Below are 20638 nucleotides of genomic sequence, written 5' to 3' on the forward strand. Positions count from 1 at the left end.
ACAGTGGAAGGACAACGTTTCAGGTCCCATATGGACCCTTCATCAGGAACTCTACTATTATAGTTGGCTGACACCAAAATTATATTCCAGGCACTCGATATGTACTCCCTAATCTACAATGTTTACTTTTAGGTTACAAACCTTCCAGTGTTTGGTTGGTGTTTTACTAAAATAGCACACTGCAATATCTACTCTATTGCTGAACGTGACACTAGAATATGTGATGAACACATTTGAAATGCTATACATTATTTCTGCCGCCATGTTGTCTTGTTACTATGTAACTTCCCATTATGCTGCTAGGAGTCCTATATACGGAAACTTGTATCAACACTGGTACACAAGTGTTATTAACCAGGCCAGGAGCTTTGGATATCCTAAGGATGATGGAGGGAGGTTGCCCGCACCTCTCACTGATGTCTTTCACCTCTGGTAGTTTGGAGAAGAGCCACTGCTTCTCCTGGGCACCAAGACACTCGTTGATCTCAGGAGAGTTGAGGAAATGATCCACCACAATAGAGACACTGTGTACGTAGGAGGCTTCGGAGGTCACCAGCTCAAACTTGGCCTGTGAAGACAAGGAGCGATGACCACTATACCGGAGGAGGAGAGTGGAAAAGGGGCGCAGAGCAGCTGGGAAGGGAAACAAACGGAGCTGCTGATATCGCATTACTGGCTCAAAGCAGGATGCATGTTGCTATGGAGCTAGGCAGGGCGAAATATGATGAGAGAGGTGAAGGAGGGACGTACTGTCTTTGAAGTAGATAAATCCACTTGACACCCACTTTCAGTTCCTTGTGACCATATCTAAGTCACGTTATCACCTGTGATTCATTGCACAAAAAACTAAACTGTAAGCTCTTGGGGGCAGCGGTGCTACTTATCTTTTGAGCTCTATTCAAAAATGCTCAAGATGCAAAACCGTGTTAGTAGAAGCGAGCTCAAAGCTTGGAATGGCAGAGTTGGATATAACTTTCAATCAATCTACAGATGCGCGGATGTCATGTTTCTTGCCTTTGCCCTTTTCCTAACGGTGGCTATTGCTTGGCACAGTAATATATTGGGATGTATGACAGTTTTCTGGCACAGGATTCTTTTCTCTTTGCATCAGTTACATTTCTATGGTCTGTGGTTTGGGGGCGTTAGCGGCGGTGTGTAATAGGTTAATGTCACATGTCAGTAAAGGAAGTAACACGTTTTGTGTGTTTGGTGGCGGGGCAAATTTACGATGGGGGAAATGTTAGCACAGAGTCAAACAGTAAATTGTGTCTGATTTGTACATATCCCTCTAACGGGTACATTCTATAAGCACCGAAGCACAGTTCGGGCCGGATATTTAAGGATTAAAACAACCCAGACAGTCGCTTTGGTGGATATCGAATAAGGTCCCAAGTGACTGACCATAACAATTAGTCTGAAATCCGGCACTGACCCACAGCTTTGCCCTTGCATGGTAATATTTAAGGAGCCCGGTTCTCACCTCCTGCAGTTTACGCTCCTGGGCGCTGAGTGTTTTGAGAAGGCCACTGCCTCTCACATCAGGGATGTCCTGCCAGAGGGAGAAGGTGGAGCCTCGGGAGGAGCCCTGGGAGCGGAAAGAGCTGCTGGGGGACAGGTTGCTCTTGGGACTGATAGACAACTCATCGTCGTCCCCTGTGGTGTCCTCCCGCTTCTGCCTCTGGATCTCCCGGTTGATGGCCACATCGCTGTATTCCTGGTACAGGATTGCTAAGGAGAAAAAAGCAGAGAGGATTGTAAGGCCAAGCAGGGGTGGCGGTTTCAGGACAGTGTCCTTAAACGATAGTGTTAGTACAGGTGGTCCTCGGTATCCGACAGTCCGTTTCCCGACGAACCGCCTATCCACGCCGCATAAATGCAGCCAGCTGGAAGCATTATCCGACGTCAGAACCGCTTATCCGATGCTCACCGCCGCGGACAGACATGGACCCGCAATCCAACAGTCCGTTATCCGACGGCAGTTTGCGGGACGGATTCCGGCGCATAAGCGAGAACCGACTGGACTGTGGTTTTGAATCCTAAGACCCTCCATAAGTGTACGGTGGAACTCCTTAAAAAGGAGCATGAGTGTGGAAGGACCGTTAATTTAACCTCCATGCAGTATGTACAAATGTGATTGTCGTGGTAGGGCTTATAGTTTGTAAATAAAAATAAATAAACCACCAGCTGTCTATCACTTATAATTTAAAATACAATAATATAACATTTAAACACTTTTTTTTTTAAATTATTACATTAAAAAAAGATGGCGTTGGGAGTCCTGGAGAGTATAGGGGTTTAGATCAGGGGTATCAAACTCAGTCCTCAAGGGCCATGAGGATACCCCTGCTTCAGCATAGCTGGCTCAATCCGTGGCTCAGTCAAAGACTGAGCCACCTGTGCTGAAGCAGGGATATCCATAAAACCTGGCCTGTTGGTGGCCCTTGAGGACTGAGTTTGAGACCCCTGGTGTAGATAATCTGCCAAAAATCCTTCTGTAACTATAACCAGGGAGCTGGGGGTATACACGGCCCTTCTCACCAGTGCCACTTTTGCCAACACTTGGATCTGTGTGGAGTTTGGTCGTTAGGTACAGGCTATTTTCGGCTCTGGGCTTTGACCAAATGCCACGAGTAACAATATGTATCTATCTGTATGGTTAAACCCTATAAAAACAGGGGCGGCCATCTCCAGTCCTCAAATGGCCACCAACGGGTCAGGTTTTAAGGATATCCCTCCTTCAGCACGGGTGGCTCAATCAGTGGCTCAGTCAGAATGAGCCACAATGACAGTGCCTCAGAATGACGGAGTCACTGGTTGAGCCACCTGTGCTGAAGCAGGGATATCCTGAAAACCTGACCTGTTGGTGACCCTTGAGGACTGGAGTTGGCCGCCCCTGCTGTACCTTAAATGTAATGTGTTTATGGCTTAAACACTGTAACCTTTTGGTTTTTAGTGTCCGCCCTTGAGTATTATTTCCCTTTATTACTTTCTGCATTCCTTCTATGTCTTTATTTGATTCGTCACAATAAAATGTAAGTTAAAAAAAAAAAAAAAATATATATATATATGGCACTCAAAGTGATTCATACATCACAGTAGATCTGTATATGTGGAGATGCGATTCTGGTTCTTTTCTTTTTTTTTTACTTGATATTTTATTGTAACAAAACGTAGAGCTTCTTTAAAAAAAAGATGTGTTAGAAATGATATTGCAAAATAAATGTATTGTGTTTAGAACAATGCCATGCCAATCATTAACACATTTGGCTCGGGGGAACAACAGGTACATTTGGGGTTCAGTCAGCCAAGGGACAGAACGCAGATTAAAAACCACTGTGCACCATGTGCCACTGGGATTATTTGAGCATCTCTCCGTTGTATAAAATAAGAGCGACGTTACAAATAGAGTAGATCAGGTCTTGTAGAGCAGCGTGTAGACCAGTGTTTTTCAACCAGGGTTCCCCGGGCATATCCCTAAAGGGTTCCCTGTAATATTGAGGTCATTTTAAAATTGGACCAAATACAGAAGAATTTACAATGCATCTGATCTCAGATGCGCTATTAGAGAGGGTTGAGGTTCCTTACAATGCATCTGATCCCAGACGCGCTATTAGAGAGGGTTGGGGTTCCTTACAATGCATCTGACCTCAGACGCGCTATTAGAGAGGGTCGGGGTTTCTTACAATGCATCTGATCCCAGACGCGCTATTAGAGAGGGTCGGGGTTCCTTACAATGCATCTGATCTCAGACGCGCTATTAGAGAGGGTTGGAGTTCCTTACAATGCATCTGATCTCAGACGCGCTATTAGAGAGGGTTGGGGTTCCTTACAATGCATCTGATCTTAGACTCGCTATTAGAGAGGGTTGGGGTTCCTTACAATGCATCTGATCTCAGATGCGCTATTAGAGAGGGTCGGGGTTCCTTACAATGCATCTGATCCCAGACGCGCTATTAGAGAGGATTGGGGTTCCTTACAATGCATCTGATCTCAGACGCGCTATTAGAGAGGATTGGGGTTCCTTACAATGCATCTGATCTCAGACGCGCTATTAGAGAGGGTTGGGGTTCCTTACAATGCATCTGACCTCAGACGCGCTATTAGAGAGGGTTGGGGTTCCTTACAATGCATCTGACCTCAGACGCGCTATTAGAGAGGGTCGGGGTTCCTTACAATGCATCTGACCTCAGACGCGCTATTAGAGAGGGTCGGGGTTCCTTACAATGCATCTGATCTCAGACGCGCTATTAGAGAGGGTCGGGGTTCCTTACAATGCATCTGATCTCAGACGCGCTATTAGAGAGGGTCGGGGTTCCTTACAATGCATCTGATCCCAGACGCGCTATTAGAGAGGGTCGGGGTTCCTTACAATGCATCTGATCTCAGACGCGCTATTAGAGAGGGTTGGGGTTCCTTACAATGTATCTGATCCCAGACGCGCTATTAGAGAGGGTTGGGGTTCCTCAGAATTTTACATAGGGTTGCTTAACCAAACAAAGTTGGAAAGCACTGTTGTTGACACTAGTTGTTGTCGTACTGCTCTTCTCTAGCGATCTCCACACTGTAGACCTTGTGATGCAGCAGTATGAGCAACGTTGCTTTGTTTTAATGAGGGACACTTACAGTTCAACAGAAAACGTGACTGTCTCCTCTCGCAGTACGATTGCCTTCTCTGCCCATGTGACCTTCTGTTTCCTGATTGGGTCTGTCTCTCCTCGCTGGGTGGTCTCACAGGACTATCTTCCCGCCCCTCCGTGAGTTCATTCCTGAGAGTTAAACACAGCGCTCCGTCAGCCACAGCAGCACCGGCACAGAGCTGGCCCTGGCGCGGGCTCAAGGAGGGGAGGCAGAGGATGGACTTTGTATGGGAAGAATGGACTTTGTATGAGAACAATTGAAGGGCAAGTGTTGAAAATTCCTTAAAATGAACAAAGAGAATCATTTAAATGTACACTACCAGCTCTGAGTAACTGAAAATTAAAGGGACAGTCCCGCGTAGCGCACAAACAAAGTATAAATAGCTCAACGCAGGGGTGCGTAAACTAGGGGGTGCAAGATTTTCTGGGGGGTGGGCAGTTACATGAAATGCCAGGGAGCGCGCGCAAGGCCTCTGTAACCTCCCTTACCTGGTCTCCGGTGGCTTTCAGCGCCGCATCGCCATGGTAACGCGGCATTAAATGACGCCGCGGGGTCACATGACGCCGCGACGTCATGACACCGGACACCAGGTAAGGGGGGGGGGGGGGGGAGAGCAGACATGGGGGCGCAGACTGAAAAGTTTCCGCTCCCCTGGCTTAACGGACCTCAGAGGACCTTATCTAAGGAGGTTAAAGCAGCAATCCCAAATGCTACATTTTTTTTAAGCCCCCTCCCCCATTTTGTTAATGCATGGGTGGGCAACTCTAGTCCTCAACAGGTCAGGTTTTAAGTATATCCTTGCTTCAGCACAGGTAGCTCAATCGGTGGCTCAGTCGAGGATTGCACCACCTGTGCTGAAGCTGGGATATCCTGAAAACCTGACCTGTTGGGGGGGGGGGGAGGGGCAGGGAGGGGAGCTTGAGGACTGGCGTTGAGCAGCACTGACATAGCAAGCTAGAAAATCAATTTAAAAAAAACCCCAATCCATTTCTATAGAAAGATTAAATAACTTGTAAAGCAAATATTTAACTTATTTCAATGTTGTAAAAAATGAATGTTTTCCACCTTCTCTGGTTCCATTGGTTCAGGCTCACCAGCTACACATGCTTATCTGTCTTGACTAATAATTGCTTTCTAATTACTATACAAACATGGGAACAAAAGATATACCTGTATATTTCAGAACTGACAAATAGTCTTATCACCACATTGATTAGATACAGATTCCTCAAAATATATACTTGCTATAGAAGGATTGAAGATTTAAAAAATATATATTTTGAAATGCTTACTATTTTAAAAGCTGGATCCCCTACATTTAATATATTAAACACGCCATGGCCATTAGGTCACTGCCTCCTATGTCCTTACCTGAGCCAGGTGTTGTCGGTGTCTCCTGGACATCCCGCCACTGGTTGGAGAAGGCTGGCCACCCCTGCACTGTTACATCTCCGCTCCCTCCTCCCGCTTTTACCTGCAGCAACAGTAACACCACGTTTAACACTCCCCTCCCTTTTATGTGGGGTCCCTGGATGTTGGCAGCTGCGGGGTGAAATGAGGGTGTTCACCGTGGAAGGGAAGTGTGATGTCATTAACAGTGATCCCGGGAACAAGACACCAACTTAAAAATAACACTTCTAAAAAAAAAAAAATATTCAGGACATAATTAATTAAGTAAAGACACTGGTGGGCAAATCAGCCAACTAAAAAGAGTGAAGAAATGTCTAAGTAAATGATGTTTTCACTATATCCAATGAGTGACAAACTTTATCTACAGTATACCCAAAGAAGCAGAACAGTCACTACACTGTCGATGTGACTGTAAAACGTAGAGCATGGGCGGCCAACTCCAGTCCTCAAGGTCCACCAATTGAAGACTGAGCCACTGATTGAGCCCCCTGTGCTGACGCAGGGATACCCTTAAAGCTTGACCTGTTGGTGGCCCTTTAGGACGAGAGTTGGCCACTCCTGACCTAGACCCTATGTTATTAATGATTGAGGAGTTTCATAGATCCTTTTACAGGCTGCATGATGGAATGTCACACAGGTAAGGGTTCCACTGTCCTCTTCTGCTCCCAGCTCCACTTGTACTGGAACACATAATGGTCACTTACTAAGAAAAGGTTGTGCCAAGTCTATCTCCTGCCTGTCCGTTTAAGTAAGGGTGAAGTGCCCACGTGCGTTTTGGTCGGAACTGTAGGGACGCAGTACACACCTTCCTGGCCGGCAGCCGCCCCTCTCTCTCTCAGGGTGATTTTGGTGGAGAGGGACTTGCCCAGTCTGGCTGTGAAGTTGTTTCTACGCTGCGTGAGTTGCAGTTTGCTGATGAGCTCCGAAGCGGAGAATCTCCACCTCTCCTGCTCCGCCCTGCCAGGGGACACCGCCAAATCTAGCACGTCGGGAGCTTCCTTCACCTCGGTCACTGCAGGATCAGGATCTTCTGTAAACACATTGTCATCCTCCACTGCTGGGGTGCAAGTGGTGGCCCCTGCAATGGCATCTGGCAGATACAGACGGATTTTACGCCCTGCGAGACGGAGATACAGAATTATTAGAGACCCTGAGAACCTGTACGAGCAACAGGTGATGTGTTTGCATCTACAACATCCTCCCGGTAAAACCATGCAAAGCATGACGTTCTAAAACACGTCATTGATATCGTTTTTGAAACACCCATGATTTTACAGCTATTACAAAGACTCTTTGTTTTCTATTAGCTCTTTTGGTGTGTATGTAATAGCTGCTGTCTTCTCCCCCATGCGTTTATGTTTTTGTGCCATTTAAATAAATGTGCATCTTTCAGGATTTTAAACCATGTTGGCTGTGCGGGAGGATGGATTATAAGGATCTATCCCCTATGCGGCAATGCGTTCAAGATTCCTCTGGGTACAAAGGGGTGAGGTGGTGTTTGTGACACCTTGTACTCACAGGTGGATTTTGCTCTCTCCGATCCCTGTGATGCTCTGCAGAGTGGTCGGGGGCTCTCAGGATGGGGAGACGAGTCTCCATAGTAGGATGACGAGGAGTTTTGGGGTTGGACACCGTCATCCTCTGCACTCCTCGTATCCACTTTGGTGAAATCTCCCTGCGGCTGCTCTCTGTTTTCATGTGGGGTTGTGGGCTCCTCGATCCTGTCATCCTCTTTGTTCTCGTATCTCATGACCCAGTGATCCTGGACCTGGTCAGCTACTCCAGGGGTACTGGTGCTATGGGGACCCTGCATAGTCCTATAACCCAGCTGGCCTTCAGTACACAGAGTGGGCACCCCTCCAAAGGCCAAGCTCTCCTGCTGATACACAGCTATGTGTCTCATTACTCTGTGCCTCTCTCCTCTGGGTGGTGGCTCTCCCAGGCTTGGTACCATGCTACCTTCCCGCCCATAGGGCAGTGGACTGCGGTGAGGCTGGAAGTCAGGGAGAGCTTGGTACTCCATGACCAGGGTATTAAGGAGACCACACCTGTGGAAAAACAAAGGACAAAGAATAAATCCATCTGCAGGCAGCAAGGATTCGTTAAATCACGTGAATGCTTTCTAACATGTATGTGATACTTGGCATTAGGTTTGGAAAAAAAGACGAATTTCTAAGGATCTTGCAAGCAGGCGTTGGAATATAAGGAAAATATGAGTGGAGCGTTACACCTATGTAATCTAGTATATACTATGATAATCCCTGGGCAAGCATCTCATTAGTCACAATGTCTGTCTGCATTATGCTTAAGCAGTAGCCTGGGCTTGGCCAGCAGACAGCCACAGGCAGTGCAGGTTTTAGGCCTCTCATGCAAATAGATTTTTCATATGGGAAACTGCACAGGGCTTTAAAAGCAGGGCTGGTTCTGAGCCGCCCCAACTCACTTTACATCGATTTACTCTTCCCAACATCCAGTTTGGGGTCTAGGAGTTTGGAGAAAACTGGGACAAAGAGGCATTTTTATCTTGCCCATCAATGTATCCAGGCAGTGTCCTTAAATGTTTGCCTCCTGAGCACCTGTTTGAGATTTGGGGAATGTTACCTGGAGCACATAATATAATCAAATATTTCACATTCTATCATTCCCTCCTCCCCCCTCCCCTCTCCCCCCCCCCCCCCCCCCGCCTCCCGTCTGCTCACCAATCTGGGCCAGATGTAAGAAGCTCAGCGAGTTCCTTCCACATGACAAGACAGAGAGCAACAATTGTAGCATTGCACCAAAGCCCACCTTTCTTTGCATTAATACACGCTCTTTGATACAGTAACACAGTGACCCCATTAAGGTTTCCCTGTATTTTGCATGGTTGGTAAATGATTTTCTTTTTCAGACTGTGCTAACGTGTGCAGTGCAGAATAAGGACAACGTCAGAGCAACAGACACAGCAGCAAAACACGCACTGTGATGTACAATCATTGTGTTATTCTCATACAGCGAAGTATAACATCATAAGCCATTAGAAAACGAGCTAGACGGTACTACTAATTAATGACATATCACAGCCCAATGCATTAACGAGGTGTATTGAAAACAAATAATAACAATCCACAACCAAAATGTGTATTGCTTAAATGTGGGCCCTCCAGTGATATATTAAAGGCATTGTTTTATTCCATGTGTTTATAAAAAGCCATCACCAGGAAGGTCATTTCACGGCACTGAAAGAACAATCCACAATTTGCTGGTTAACCAAACAGCATTGTGATATCAGACAAGGCAGCCGACAGAAGAATAATACACGGAAAGATAACGGACCATCATTGCAAAGGCTGCGCTTATAGTGCTGGCGACGTCGCGGCAAAACAAATGCATTGTCGCCGTCGCGTGCGCTTATAGTGCACCCGTCGACGGAGTGACGGTGCTACCAAAAATCTGGTAGTCACTATTTGATTTTTTCAGCGACGGTCTCCCTTTGCGGCCAATCAGGTGCTTCTCCGTGCCTCTGCCCTCCCCTTTTATGACATCATCCAGCGATGTTCGCCTAAACGTCCAAATACAATTTGTCGCAATGGCGACGGGTGACGTCATTGGTCGCGTCGCCGGCTGTATAAGCGCAGCCTAAGCAGTCTCCTTCCATCAGGGCTGGTGCAAGGGTATTCAGCTCCCTAGGTGAACCTTTAGCCTTGCACCCCCTCCTCTTTCTCCCACCCCCACCCTCCTCATTCTCTCACACTCCCCCCATCTCATTCTCGCACTCCCCCCTCCTCATTCTCTCACTCCCCCCTCCTCATTCTCTCACTCCCCCCTCCTCGTTCTCTCTCACTCCCCCCTTCCTCATTCTCTCTCTCCCCCTTCCTCATTCTCTCTCCCCCCCCATCTCCTCATTCTCTCACTCCCCCAATTAAAAAATGCCTGGCTGGCTGCAGTCTTGAAGTAGAGCAGGGGAGGACCTGCGCTGGGCAGTCAAGATTTCGGGGTTGAATCGCTGGGGCACGCCCCTCCCCGGCCACCCTCCTCCGCCCCCCACCTCCTCCGCTCTGTTTCCATCGCACACCATCCTCCTCCACACCCATCGCCGTGGTTCTCCTCTGTTCCCACCACCCCCCAAAATGTGCCGTTGGGTCGCCTAGTGGTTGCACCGGCCCTGCCTCCCATAAGACTTCTTCAGACACTGGAAGATCCCTACCATTGACTTGAATCAGCTGTAAGTGTCTTCTGGCACGGGAAGGTGTCTTATGGCTGAAGACAGCTTAGAAAATGTGGCCCAATATTTTTAAGTTAATCTTTATTTCCGAGGCTGTTACAAAGACAACAATAGCACATTTATTACATTGATAAAGCATATTATTTAGTTAACGGCTGCTCGACATTAGCGTTCTTATGTCGTAGTCAAATTATCTTGGTTGTGGCTTGTTATAAATATTGGGAATAAAATTGGACTTCATAGATACTACTTGAGTTGCCGTACTTGGGCTGTACTTTTGGACGAGGTATGATAAGAATATGCCTGTGGGTATCGGATGCCGTGTTCCTGGGCACACGTCTGCCACATGTCTGCAGAGCATCTGCCTCCAAGCTCTGCTGGTAGCCTGACTGGTGTTATCCCTGAGACACATACATGGTATCACCTGGTAGCACAGAACAGGTGCACCAACACAACACAAAAGAATCAGAGAAGCAGGAGAGACACTCACACGCACACACTGATTTATGGGCATTGCATCCAACCCCTTCAGTGCTGCATAGTAAGGGGCAAACAGAAGAACCAAGCAGGACTCAATCGGGTAGGGAACAAAAAAAAACACAAGCTAGCATTAGTCTGAGACATGAGATGAACACGCAGGAGATTCCTATAACATCCTTTGGCACGCGTTGGGACGAGGAATTTGTTTTCAGGGGGAACGCGGAAAAATGATATTTTCATTTATAACTCAGGACGTATACATGATACATTTGCAAGAAGTAAGTCAGTATGGGAGAAATGCTCTGCAGATCTAAAGTTGGGATAGTATGGGGGGCAGTATGGGGGGCAGTATGGGGGGGTGGGCAGTTGGTGACATTACAATTTTCAAAGTATGACTGTCATTTCGCTGCCAGAATTACTGTTGGGGCCTGTCTCAAGACATTTTTTTTTACACAAAATCAATTTAATCAAATGCTTTCGTCGCTTTGTCGTCAGAATTGATTTTGTGACCGGACTCAATAAAAAGGGATTGTGTCACTCATTGCGTGCACAGATATATAATCTTACAAATGGGACCTCGTAGAGGTTGGAGGTAGAAACGGGGCCATATTTACTAAGCAATACGGGGTGATTAGTAGCGATGTGCGAATATCTTCATATTATGGGCTTCACAACATTTTTCATGAATTGCTCTTAAATTTCACATTTTTGCGAACTTTACAGGTGGTGGTATACACAGGTCCTCGTAGTGTGTGTGTGTGTGTGTGTGTGTGTGTGTGTGTGTGTGTGTGTGTGTGTGTGTGTGTGTGTGTGTGTGTGTGTGTGTGTGTGTGTGTGTGTGTGTGTGTGTGTGTGTGTGTGTGTGTGTGTGTGTGTGTGTGTGTGTGTGTGTGTGTGTGAATAATTTCTTTACAAACAAAAGACAAATTACGTAAAACAGATTCTAAGATCAACGAACACGCTTATTAGCCAAAAAGATTAGATAAACCTTACAAAGCATTTGATTGCCATGGAAACATTAAAAGTTTATATAATAAAAATAAAAAAGACTTGTAATTGTGTGATATATTTTTTTTCAAAGGCATCAACTGGTTCCATATTCAATTATTGATCATGCCACACAACATTGATTTACTTTTGTCTTAGGAGAGATTGTAGCTTTTTGGTGAAAAGAAGTAAACATGTTACATAGTAATTCTCTGCATTTCCCTCTGGTAGTTAGGGGGTTAAGTAATAATGCAATATATTTTTTCCCTTACATAGTGCTTACAGTGCTGTATATAAAATGTTGCGGGGTTGTACTTGCCATGCAGAGCTTGCACTCTAATTTGGAGGCCTGGGACAGTGAGATGACCCATCCCAGAGCTGACGCTGGGACTTCAACCTGGAGTCACCCCACTTCAAGGGGACTTACCTCTGAGCTACTCGCTCAGCCTATGCTCTGCAGAGCGCCTAGCAGTAAGGGGGTTAGGTAGTAATGCTCTGCAGTTCTAATAGCGAACGTAATGCTCTGCAGATCCCCCAGCAGTGAATGGGATTTGTTATGCTCATGGGGTTTATATTTTGGCAGCGATACATGTGCGTCTCGTATGAAATGCTTATTCATGAGGAATAATGTGATGCTCAGAGCGCACTCCCCGCCAACAGATATAGCCAGAAACATGCAGGTTTTACTGTAAATGCAAACAGAAGACATTTCAGCTGTCTCTCTCACTGTCTGAGCCTGTATCGCCTCCAGGGAGAGGAATCAAAACTATGGCAATGGTTCTCTCCCCGCTCCTTCAAGTCACCAAGGAGTGAAGGTCACCTACCCTAGTGTGAGGATTTGACCTTGAGCAAGGGCAGAATTTCTCTTCTTACTCGTGTCCCATCACAAATACACAAGACTCTCTGGGGTCTCTGGGGTACTCTTCAGTTGCTTCTCAGGCATCTCCCACCTGTCGCTTTTTCCTCCGCAATATAACAAAGATACGCACTTTCCTCTGTTCCTCGACTGCTTAAACTCTGACTCAGGCCCTCATTCTCCCCCGTCTTGATTACTGTAACCTCCTGCTGTCCGGCCTTCCTACCTCTCACCTGTCTCCCTTACAATCTATCCTAAACACTGCTGTCAGAATCACTCTACTCTTCCTAGATCTGTCTCAGGATCTCCCCTCATGAAATCCCTCTCCTGGCTTCCGATCAAATCCCGTATCACACACTCAATTCTCCTCCTCACTTTGAAAGCTTTACACTCTTCTGCCCCTCCTTACATCTCAGACCTAATTTCTCGCTATGCACTATCCGTCTTGCTCAAGGATGTCTTCTCCCTACCCCTTTGGTATCTAAAGCCCTCTCCTGCCTTAAATCTTTCTCACTGATGCCCCACACCTCTGGTGAGGAGGCAGAAAGATCAGAGGCCTCCATGCCAAGCACCATCCAGAGGCCTGGAATCCTCTGTGACCCATCTGCATCCGCTGTGTGTACCATCTACAGTGACAGCAAATACAGCCCCTTTGTTTTATATACCTCTGCCTGAGTTTACAGTCTGTTGGGCAGAGGTGTGAAAGAAGTCTGCTTTGGTGGGGGGCTGGCTGTGGATATACTGGAGCCCACTGAAGCTGGAGACGCTGACACCCTGGGTGAAAACTGATCATCAAAAGCCTGTCCTGTTTCCCACACCATCGCAGACCACTCAGCTCTCCTGGACCCTCACAGGTATGACCGCACCACAACAGCAGTAAACAGTAGTGACATCTTCCAGAGAGGGGGGGAAACTGTATTACATACATATAGCACAACATGCAGTTATCTGCTAACTAACCTGGCCATGCAGAATACCAACACTGGTCTTACACACAGTCCTACTTCTACCCCTACCTCCCAGCAGGCTAACTAACTAAACAGGATACATACTTTCCTTATTCAAGGAATACATATATAGCCCTGGTAGGTTTGGGCTATTATTCTGTCCTCCTCCTGTGCAATAATACCTGGTAAGGGCAGGTTGCCAGGAGTAATTATGGGTTTTCCCCACTTCATGCAGTGCAGTGAGTCAGTGAAGGCTGTGTTATCAGGCCCTGTGTCCAATTAGAAGACACAGGGGCGGTGCCTGTTGGAGCTGCTTACTGTGTTGTCACTTCCATTAAGTCAGTTGGTCTCTACCCTTGAGAGAGACCGGGTACCTGTGATAAGCTGCCAGGGCTCTGGTAGGCTTGAGGCCTCCCCTAGGGGAGTCTGGGGTAATCCCATAACTCCTACCCTAAAAGAGGGTAGGGGAAGAGCAAGAACCACTCTTGGTGCCCTTGGTCAGGAGTGAGTTCAGGACATCCTGAGGGTGAACACCATCTATCTGCTGTGTGTGAGACTGCTGCTGAACAGAGAAGATATTATAAAGACCATCTGCATTTTACCTTTACCTCCTGCCTCAGAGTGCAGTATATTGGGAGGAGGGGAACATAACTCTTTTGCAGATACTTCACCCCATACCCCTGGGAGCTGCACAAGATGGAGGCGCTGCATCAGCAAGAAGAATTCGGGCACAACCCCAGAAGCCTGTCCTGTTATCCCCCATGACACCGTGGGAGACCCTGGGGACCCTGTTACCAGCAGGTATGCACCAACAAGACCGAGGTAACCAGAGAGCCATTTCTCTTAGGAGACCCTATGTGAGATTGGGTAGGGGGAAACAGGGTTACACATACTTAAAGGCATACATGCCATCATTGTAAATATTGGGAGGTTTGACCCTGCCCATATGGCATCATTGACTGCACCCCACCCCAAAACATCATTAGCCCCGCCCTTCCTTAACCACAGTAGCAAACATGGCCTCCCTGGAGCCAAGCACAAAGCATGATGGGGAGCGAATTTGCTGGTCGCAGTGGTGACGGACAGGTCAGTCATTGTGGAGCAGCTCAGGGTCTCGATCTGCAGTCTGCAATTGCCAATCAAATAAAAAAAAAACACATCAAGGGCACAAACGCTTCCTTCCTTCCGCAGGAAATAGGAAACCCCAACAGGTCAGGTTTTAAGATCCCTGCTTCAGCACTGGTGACTCAATCGGGCCGAGCTACTGGTTGGGCCACCTGCACTGAGGCAGGGATATCCGCAAAGCCTGATCTGTTGGGGTTTTTTTGCAGAATGGAGTTGAAAACCCTGCCTTAGGGAAGCCGGTATTTACTGGTATGATAACATACGTCAAAATCTCATATGTAAAAGTCCGCTTTCCGCTGCGCTCCAGCTCCAAACGTGACTGTCCGACCACGTGTTCTTCAAATAGTCTCAGAGGTGCGTCAAATAGTTTGGCAAATAGTGAGTAGCATGACTTCTGGAAAAGCGATGGCCAGTGTCGCGAAACGCGTTGACTGCTTGTGTGTCCGTACTACTGCTCACGCAAGTCATTGCGCAACGCTGTTGCCCACCACTAGAGATGGTTTTCCAGGATTTTCAATGATGTTACCCCCAAAATCCGACTCGCGGTGTAAAATCTGCAGACGGATTTGGGCGGTTTCAATCCTCGCGGAATTCATCAAAATCCGCCTTTGGATAAAACCTGTGGCCGGATTTGTAGAATCCAATCCGCGGATTCAGCAACTCGCTGTCCGCCAAAGGATCGCTGAATCTGCGGATCGGATTCCACAAATACGTCCACGGGTGGCGGAATGCGCGGAGTGTATTGGTAACAATAATAAATAAAATCCGCAAAACGCAAATCGCCCCTTTTTGCCATTGATCCGCTGAAATCCGCGGACCAAAGGAACCGGCCGATGCGCTGCGGATCCAGATCATCCCATCCCGTCATCGGCCGAATTTGCCGAACCCGGAAGGGACGCACCTCTGAGACTGCGTGGGGAACATGCAGCGTACTCAAGTTATTTTCATTTTAGATGGTGTTTTTAGCTTTGGCAACCCTTTGCACCTTGTAAGGCTGTTTGAAGTTAAGGTTTTATACGATAAGAAACACTTAATTCATATTAGTTTTTTACTGCACTAATTAATTGGTTAACGGTGACCTCCGTGGCCTCCCAGCGGGCTCACTTTCAGGGATCAGCGCATGGTTTGTATCTGAGTCATCAGAGTTTTGTATTACACTTGAGCTGCTGTCTGCATGTAACTGGCTAGAGCACTTCTCTGCCTGCTGCGGGTTCCCAAGTATAATAAGAGATTTACCATAGGAACAATCCCTTCATGTTGTCTTTCTGGCAGCGTAGTGATCCTTCAGACACTGCTTGGGCAATTCTGTAGGGCCCCTCATATACTGGGGCTAATGTAGCTGTAAACCCCGGTATATAAAGTACTAGTGTAACACCCCTACCCCCCTCACCCTCCACCCCACAGTGAAAAATGAGGTAGATAAGCAGTCTTGGTGCATTAACAGGGTTTATACCTGCTCAAAAAAGGTGTTAGCTCAGCGGTTACCTTAGTCTTCTCGGGGTTTGTTGGTGGATCCGCGCCGGCTTGTAGTAAAGGTAATAGAAACACGGCACCGGGAACTTTATAACGTGGTCGTTCATTGATCAGCATCATCTCCATAACAGGACAGGTTTTCAGTACAGTATTACAGTATTCAATATCTGCCATTGTGAGTCAGTCCATTTCTGATCCCAACTTAAATCGGGGACTGGAACCCAGGATAGGTCCACCTCAGTACCCTATACCTGAAACTTCACACCGGTCACCCCACGTCCAGGTCCCCTACTTAACCCTGGCATGGATCGCTTCCTACAGCAACGTAGACTCCCTCAGCCCCTTATCCCTCCGATCAAATCCCGCATCTCACACTCCATTCTTCTCCTCACTTTTAAAGCTTTACACTCTTCTGCCCCTCCTTACATCTCATCCCTAATTTCTCGTTATGCACCATCCCGACTCTTGCGTTCTTCTCAAGGATGTCTTCTCTCTACCCCCTTTGTATCTAAAGCCCTCTCCCGCCTTAAACCTTTTTCACTGACTGCCCCACACCTCTGGAATGCCCTTCCCCTCAGTACCCGACTAGCACCCTCCCTATCCACCTTTAAGACCCACCTTAAGACACACTTGCTTAAAGAAGCATATGAATAGCACTGTGGATAATCCTGGACACATGATACATAAAGCTTGGCCCCCTGCAGACGAATTTACTAGAATTCCCTCCAACTGTCTCTATACGTTCCCCTACCTACCAATTAGATTATAAGCTCCTCGGAGCAGGGACTCCTCTTCCTTAATGTTACTCTTACAGTGTGTATAGAAGAAAACCTTATCAAACGTGGCGCTCTGTATACTAAAGTGAAGTGAGTAAATACAACAGTGAGGTGTAAAATCAACTTAATAAAAAATTTAAAAATTAGTGATACTCATACAAACACATGTAACAAATGCCGCTGTAACCCGGTGCAGGACTCTCTCTCAGTCCTCGTGGCAAGTGGAAAGGTGTGGATCATCAGGAAGCGCAAACATGTGAAAACAAAACACAAATACTGATGGTGCAGTATAGTAGTGATAGTGGCGTGGGTAATATATTAGCAGGTCTATATGCAGAATACTCACAAACGTGAGGTGATAATGGACACGTAAAGGTATCTTTGGGAGGTGTGCTGCAAGCAATGCAATCCGAATGGCAATCTGTCACCCACCAAATGAATCTCTCCAATGGACCGTAGTAAAAGATAAAGCCGGACATAGTGCAGACTGTACAGGATAATTTATAAGGGTAGATAAAATCCAATTCACTCACATGGTCAAAGATTTAAAAAAGCATTTAGATCTCACGCAGTGGATCTCTGCAACCGGTTGAGTGGTATCTCTGCTATCCCTCTGTGCTGGCGTGCGTGTCACGGATGCGTCTCATCGAGGACCGGAAGTGACGACATCCGCTTCCAGAGGTTCCGGTTGATGCAACGACGTCACTCTACGCGTTTCACCTTCTCGGTTTCTTCAGGAGATTTGCGTTTTGCGGATTTTATTTATTATTGTTACCAATACACTCCGCGCATTCCGCCACTCGTGGACGTATGTGTGTAGTGAATTATCCTGTACAGTCTGCACTATGTCCGGCTTTATCTTTTACTAAGGTCCATTGGAGTGATTCATTTGGTGGGTGACAGATTGCCATTCAGATTGCATTGCTTGCAGCACACCTCCCAAAGATACCTTTACGTGTCCATTATCACCTCACGTTTGTGAGTATTCTGCATATAGACCTGCTAATATATTACCCACGCCACTATCACTACTATACTGCACCATCAGTATTTGTGTTTTATTTCACATGTTTGCGCTTCCTGATGATCCACACCTTTCCACTCTTACAGTGTGTCAGAAGCACGTATTCCCATGACCTATTATTTATATTATTTGTTATTTATATGATTACAACATGTATTACTACTGTGAAGCGCTTTGTATATTTATGGCGCTATATAAATAAAGACATACTGTACAATACAATACAATCTAAGGGCCTGAATTGGAATACTTTCCCTAGCTGAAAACACATACAGGTGTCACCTGCTGTCTTATAGGCACACATAGCCTGGAGATCTTTGGGGTACCCTGATTGTATTTGGGCCCCTGGAGGAACTCCCTGGTACTGAGGAATAAAAGATGGGTGCTCTCTTTTATATCTAGGGTGTGGCCAACAGTCTGCCTCCAGTATCCGGGCAGAATAGATGTCCAGAGGTGACAGGGCCAAACATGTGGCTGAAAGGGGCAACATAGTAAACACTTTATAGTAGCAACTACTGCCTCACGTCTAGCCTGGTGAGCACTGTGTAACCCCGGCACTGCCTGCAGCTACCAGGGCTGACATGCAGAGTAAGGGGACATTTTAGCCGGGTGCCACACCAGCATCAGACTTGGGGTGTGTTATTTAAGGTGGATTAAATCCCCTATTTTAAAGGAGCACGCTCTCCTCTTCTGGTCACAATAGTGTTTTGAAACTGGAATGACTTCTTTCCAATTCCTTTCTTGCATGAGAAGTTTGCAAATTAGCTTATCTATTGATGGTGTTGGAGTAGGTGTTGGGGGTTATATAACCATGGGGAGGAGCTGTGATGTCCCAGCCATACTGCAGGAAGGTAGGTGTCTCACCTGTACTGACACGAGGAACTGCCCTGTGGGCAAATGCAATTTGTGGAATATGTCATGGAACAGAAATACCCATTTCTGTTCTTCTCTGTTTCACCCCCCCCCCCCTTTCCTTGGCAGTTCTGCCTGCTAGCTGTATTTGGATGTTACTTTCCTTGCAGTTTCACTCCCAGTGCAGATGGAATGGATACATTATGTTGCCTTTTTTCCTTCCAGTCTGTCACACCCCTGGTTGCCCTGGCAACATCTCCAGTCCTCCAAGTTAATGGGCTTTCCCATTCCCCCCTGTCCCTGCTGACAGTTAGTATGGCCTGACCCCTATCCCTGTGTCCCAAGCAGTACCCACTGTCTTTACTTCCTGACATTGGCAGAGTGAGTACATTCATGTTACACCCCTATGGCAAGGCCAATTCTTTTCACCTGCCCTTACTACAAAGCACCCACAGAGATACACCTTTCCAACACAAAAATCTTATCCACAAGTGGCGGTTTTTATTGCTGTTTTCCTAAATAAAGTGAAGAAAATATACAGGACTTGTTGTGCTTTAGAAAGAGGGCTGAGTTGAAGCTAGCTGGGTTCATTCATACCCCAGACATGACCCTGGATCCAGAATAGAATATACAAACCACAGTTGATGCGCCAGTCACCACCACCATGTTCCAATTGCGAGCTTTAATGTTGGAGCATCTAATTTGTTTAACCCCACTCTCCTAGGTGTGTAGAATGGCGTCTCTACAGCTGAACCGTGTTAATTTCAGCTCTGGGGACCCACTGGTCCCCGAGGTACATACCCTTAAAAGTGCTGCCAGTAGCTCAATCCTGTTTAAAAGCCCTGTGTCACGCGGGCCAATAGGAAGTCGCGGCAGATGACGTTGCGACATATTTGCCGGCGTCATGCAGGACCTTTAATCATCTATATTCCTCGCCCAGCCAGGGCTACTACCAGCAGCCCCTTCACAGGTATGTATCTCAGGAACCAGGTGGTCCGCAGAGGGGAAATTAACGCGGCTTGGCTCCGGAGACCCCCTGCTTCCCACCAAGGGTACAATAATAAAATACACAACGTGTGTGGGTAGTATGCTATGGTTAGTGGTTGCTCTGTTCTCAAAATCTGCAGAGCTGTTGCAAAAAAAGATTGCTTATGAAAGGAGGTCCTCTAAGACACCTTGCCTCTCCATGCTGACAGATGATATCTTTGACAAATGTTGAAGCTGCTACTTGTGCAGTTACTGTTTTTACAGCAAAGATCTCCACCCATTTTGCGAAACATCAAGCAATACAAGGAGGTCTCCTCGTGGTGTTCTAGGCAGAGGCCAAATGCAATCCAGACCACGACATTCATTCCCATAGGTACCATGTATCCTGCTGAACACTGCTGACTTGGTTTACATGTTTGTCAGACTCGGAAAGATTTCACATAGGTTTCATTTATTTGCACTTCCTTGTTCAAGAAGCTTGGGTTCTTAGCATCGCTGGGGTATCTTTGCTGCCTGTAAATGACCACTTAGACTTAGGCCTCGGCCAAGGTACTTGCTTGCTGGCGGAGGCGCACTGAGGCGCGCTTCCGCTCAGCACTGAGCCCCTACAGCCGCAATTAGAGCGGCTTTAGTAGGGGCTCGCCTACGCTTCCGCAAGCGCGCGGAAGCGTAGGTCTTAGGGAAATTTAACATTTCCCTGCTTGCTGGAGCGCAGGGCCGGTCACGTGAGCGGTTCGCCCAATGAGGGCGAACCAGCTCCGTGACGTCACTGGCCCGCCCCCATCCCGCCCCCTGACGGCGCGCAGGGAAGGCACCCGCAAGGCCAGGGAAAGCACCCGCTTTCCCTGAGCCTCAGCGCGCCTCTGCACGCCAGCGGGGAGC

The 20638-nt window shown here is 47.2% G+C and overlaps 1 protein-coding gene across 4 annotated transcripts in view; it reads right to left on the bottom strand.

Moving 5' to 3' along the window:
* The window catches only part of ARHGEF19 (Rho guanine nucleotide exchange factor 19), a 67882-nt gene that overhangs the window by 16286 nt on the left and 30958 nt on the right, over positions 1-20638 (bottom strand). Inside the window, exons 1-7 of one of the 4 annotated variants that reach the window (XM_075605947.1) lie at positions 16130-16504; positions 7567-8096; positions 6854-7165; positions 6010-6112; positions 4624-4766; positions 1481-1728; positions 408-568 (exon numbers count right to left, since the gene is read on the bottom strand). In XM_075605947.1, coding sequence (XP_075462062.1) covers positions 408-568; positions 1481-1728; positions 4624-4766; positions 6010-6112; positions 6854-7165; positions 7567-8096; positions 16130-16224 — 1592 coding nt within the window. In that variant the 5' untranslated portion in view covers positions 16225-16504. Of the gene's footprint in view, positions 1-407; positions 569-1480; positions 1729-4623; positions 4767-6009; positions 6113-6853; positions 7166-7566; positions 8097-8491; positions 8609-16129; positions 16505-20638 lie in introns of those variants that run through there. The other 3 variants (XM_075605945.1, XM_075605948.1, XM_075605946.1) reach the window with 3 other exon arrangements.

The sequence above is a fragment of the Ascaphus truei genome, chromosome 6 (assembly GCF_040206685.1).
Source record: "Ascaphus truei isolate aAscTru1 chromosome 6, aAscTru1.hap1, whole genome shotgun sequence".
In the NCBI taxonomy this organism is placed as follows: domain Eukaryota; kingdom Metazoa; phylum Chordata; class Amphibia; order Anura; family Ascaphidae; genus Ascaphus; species Ascaphus truei.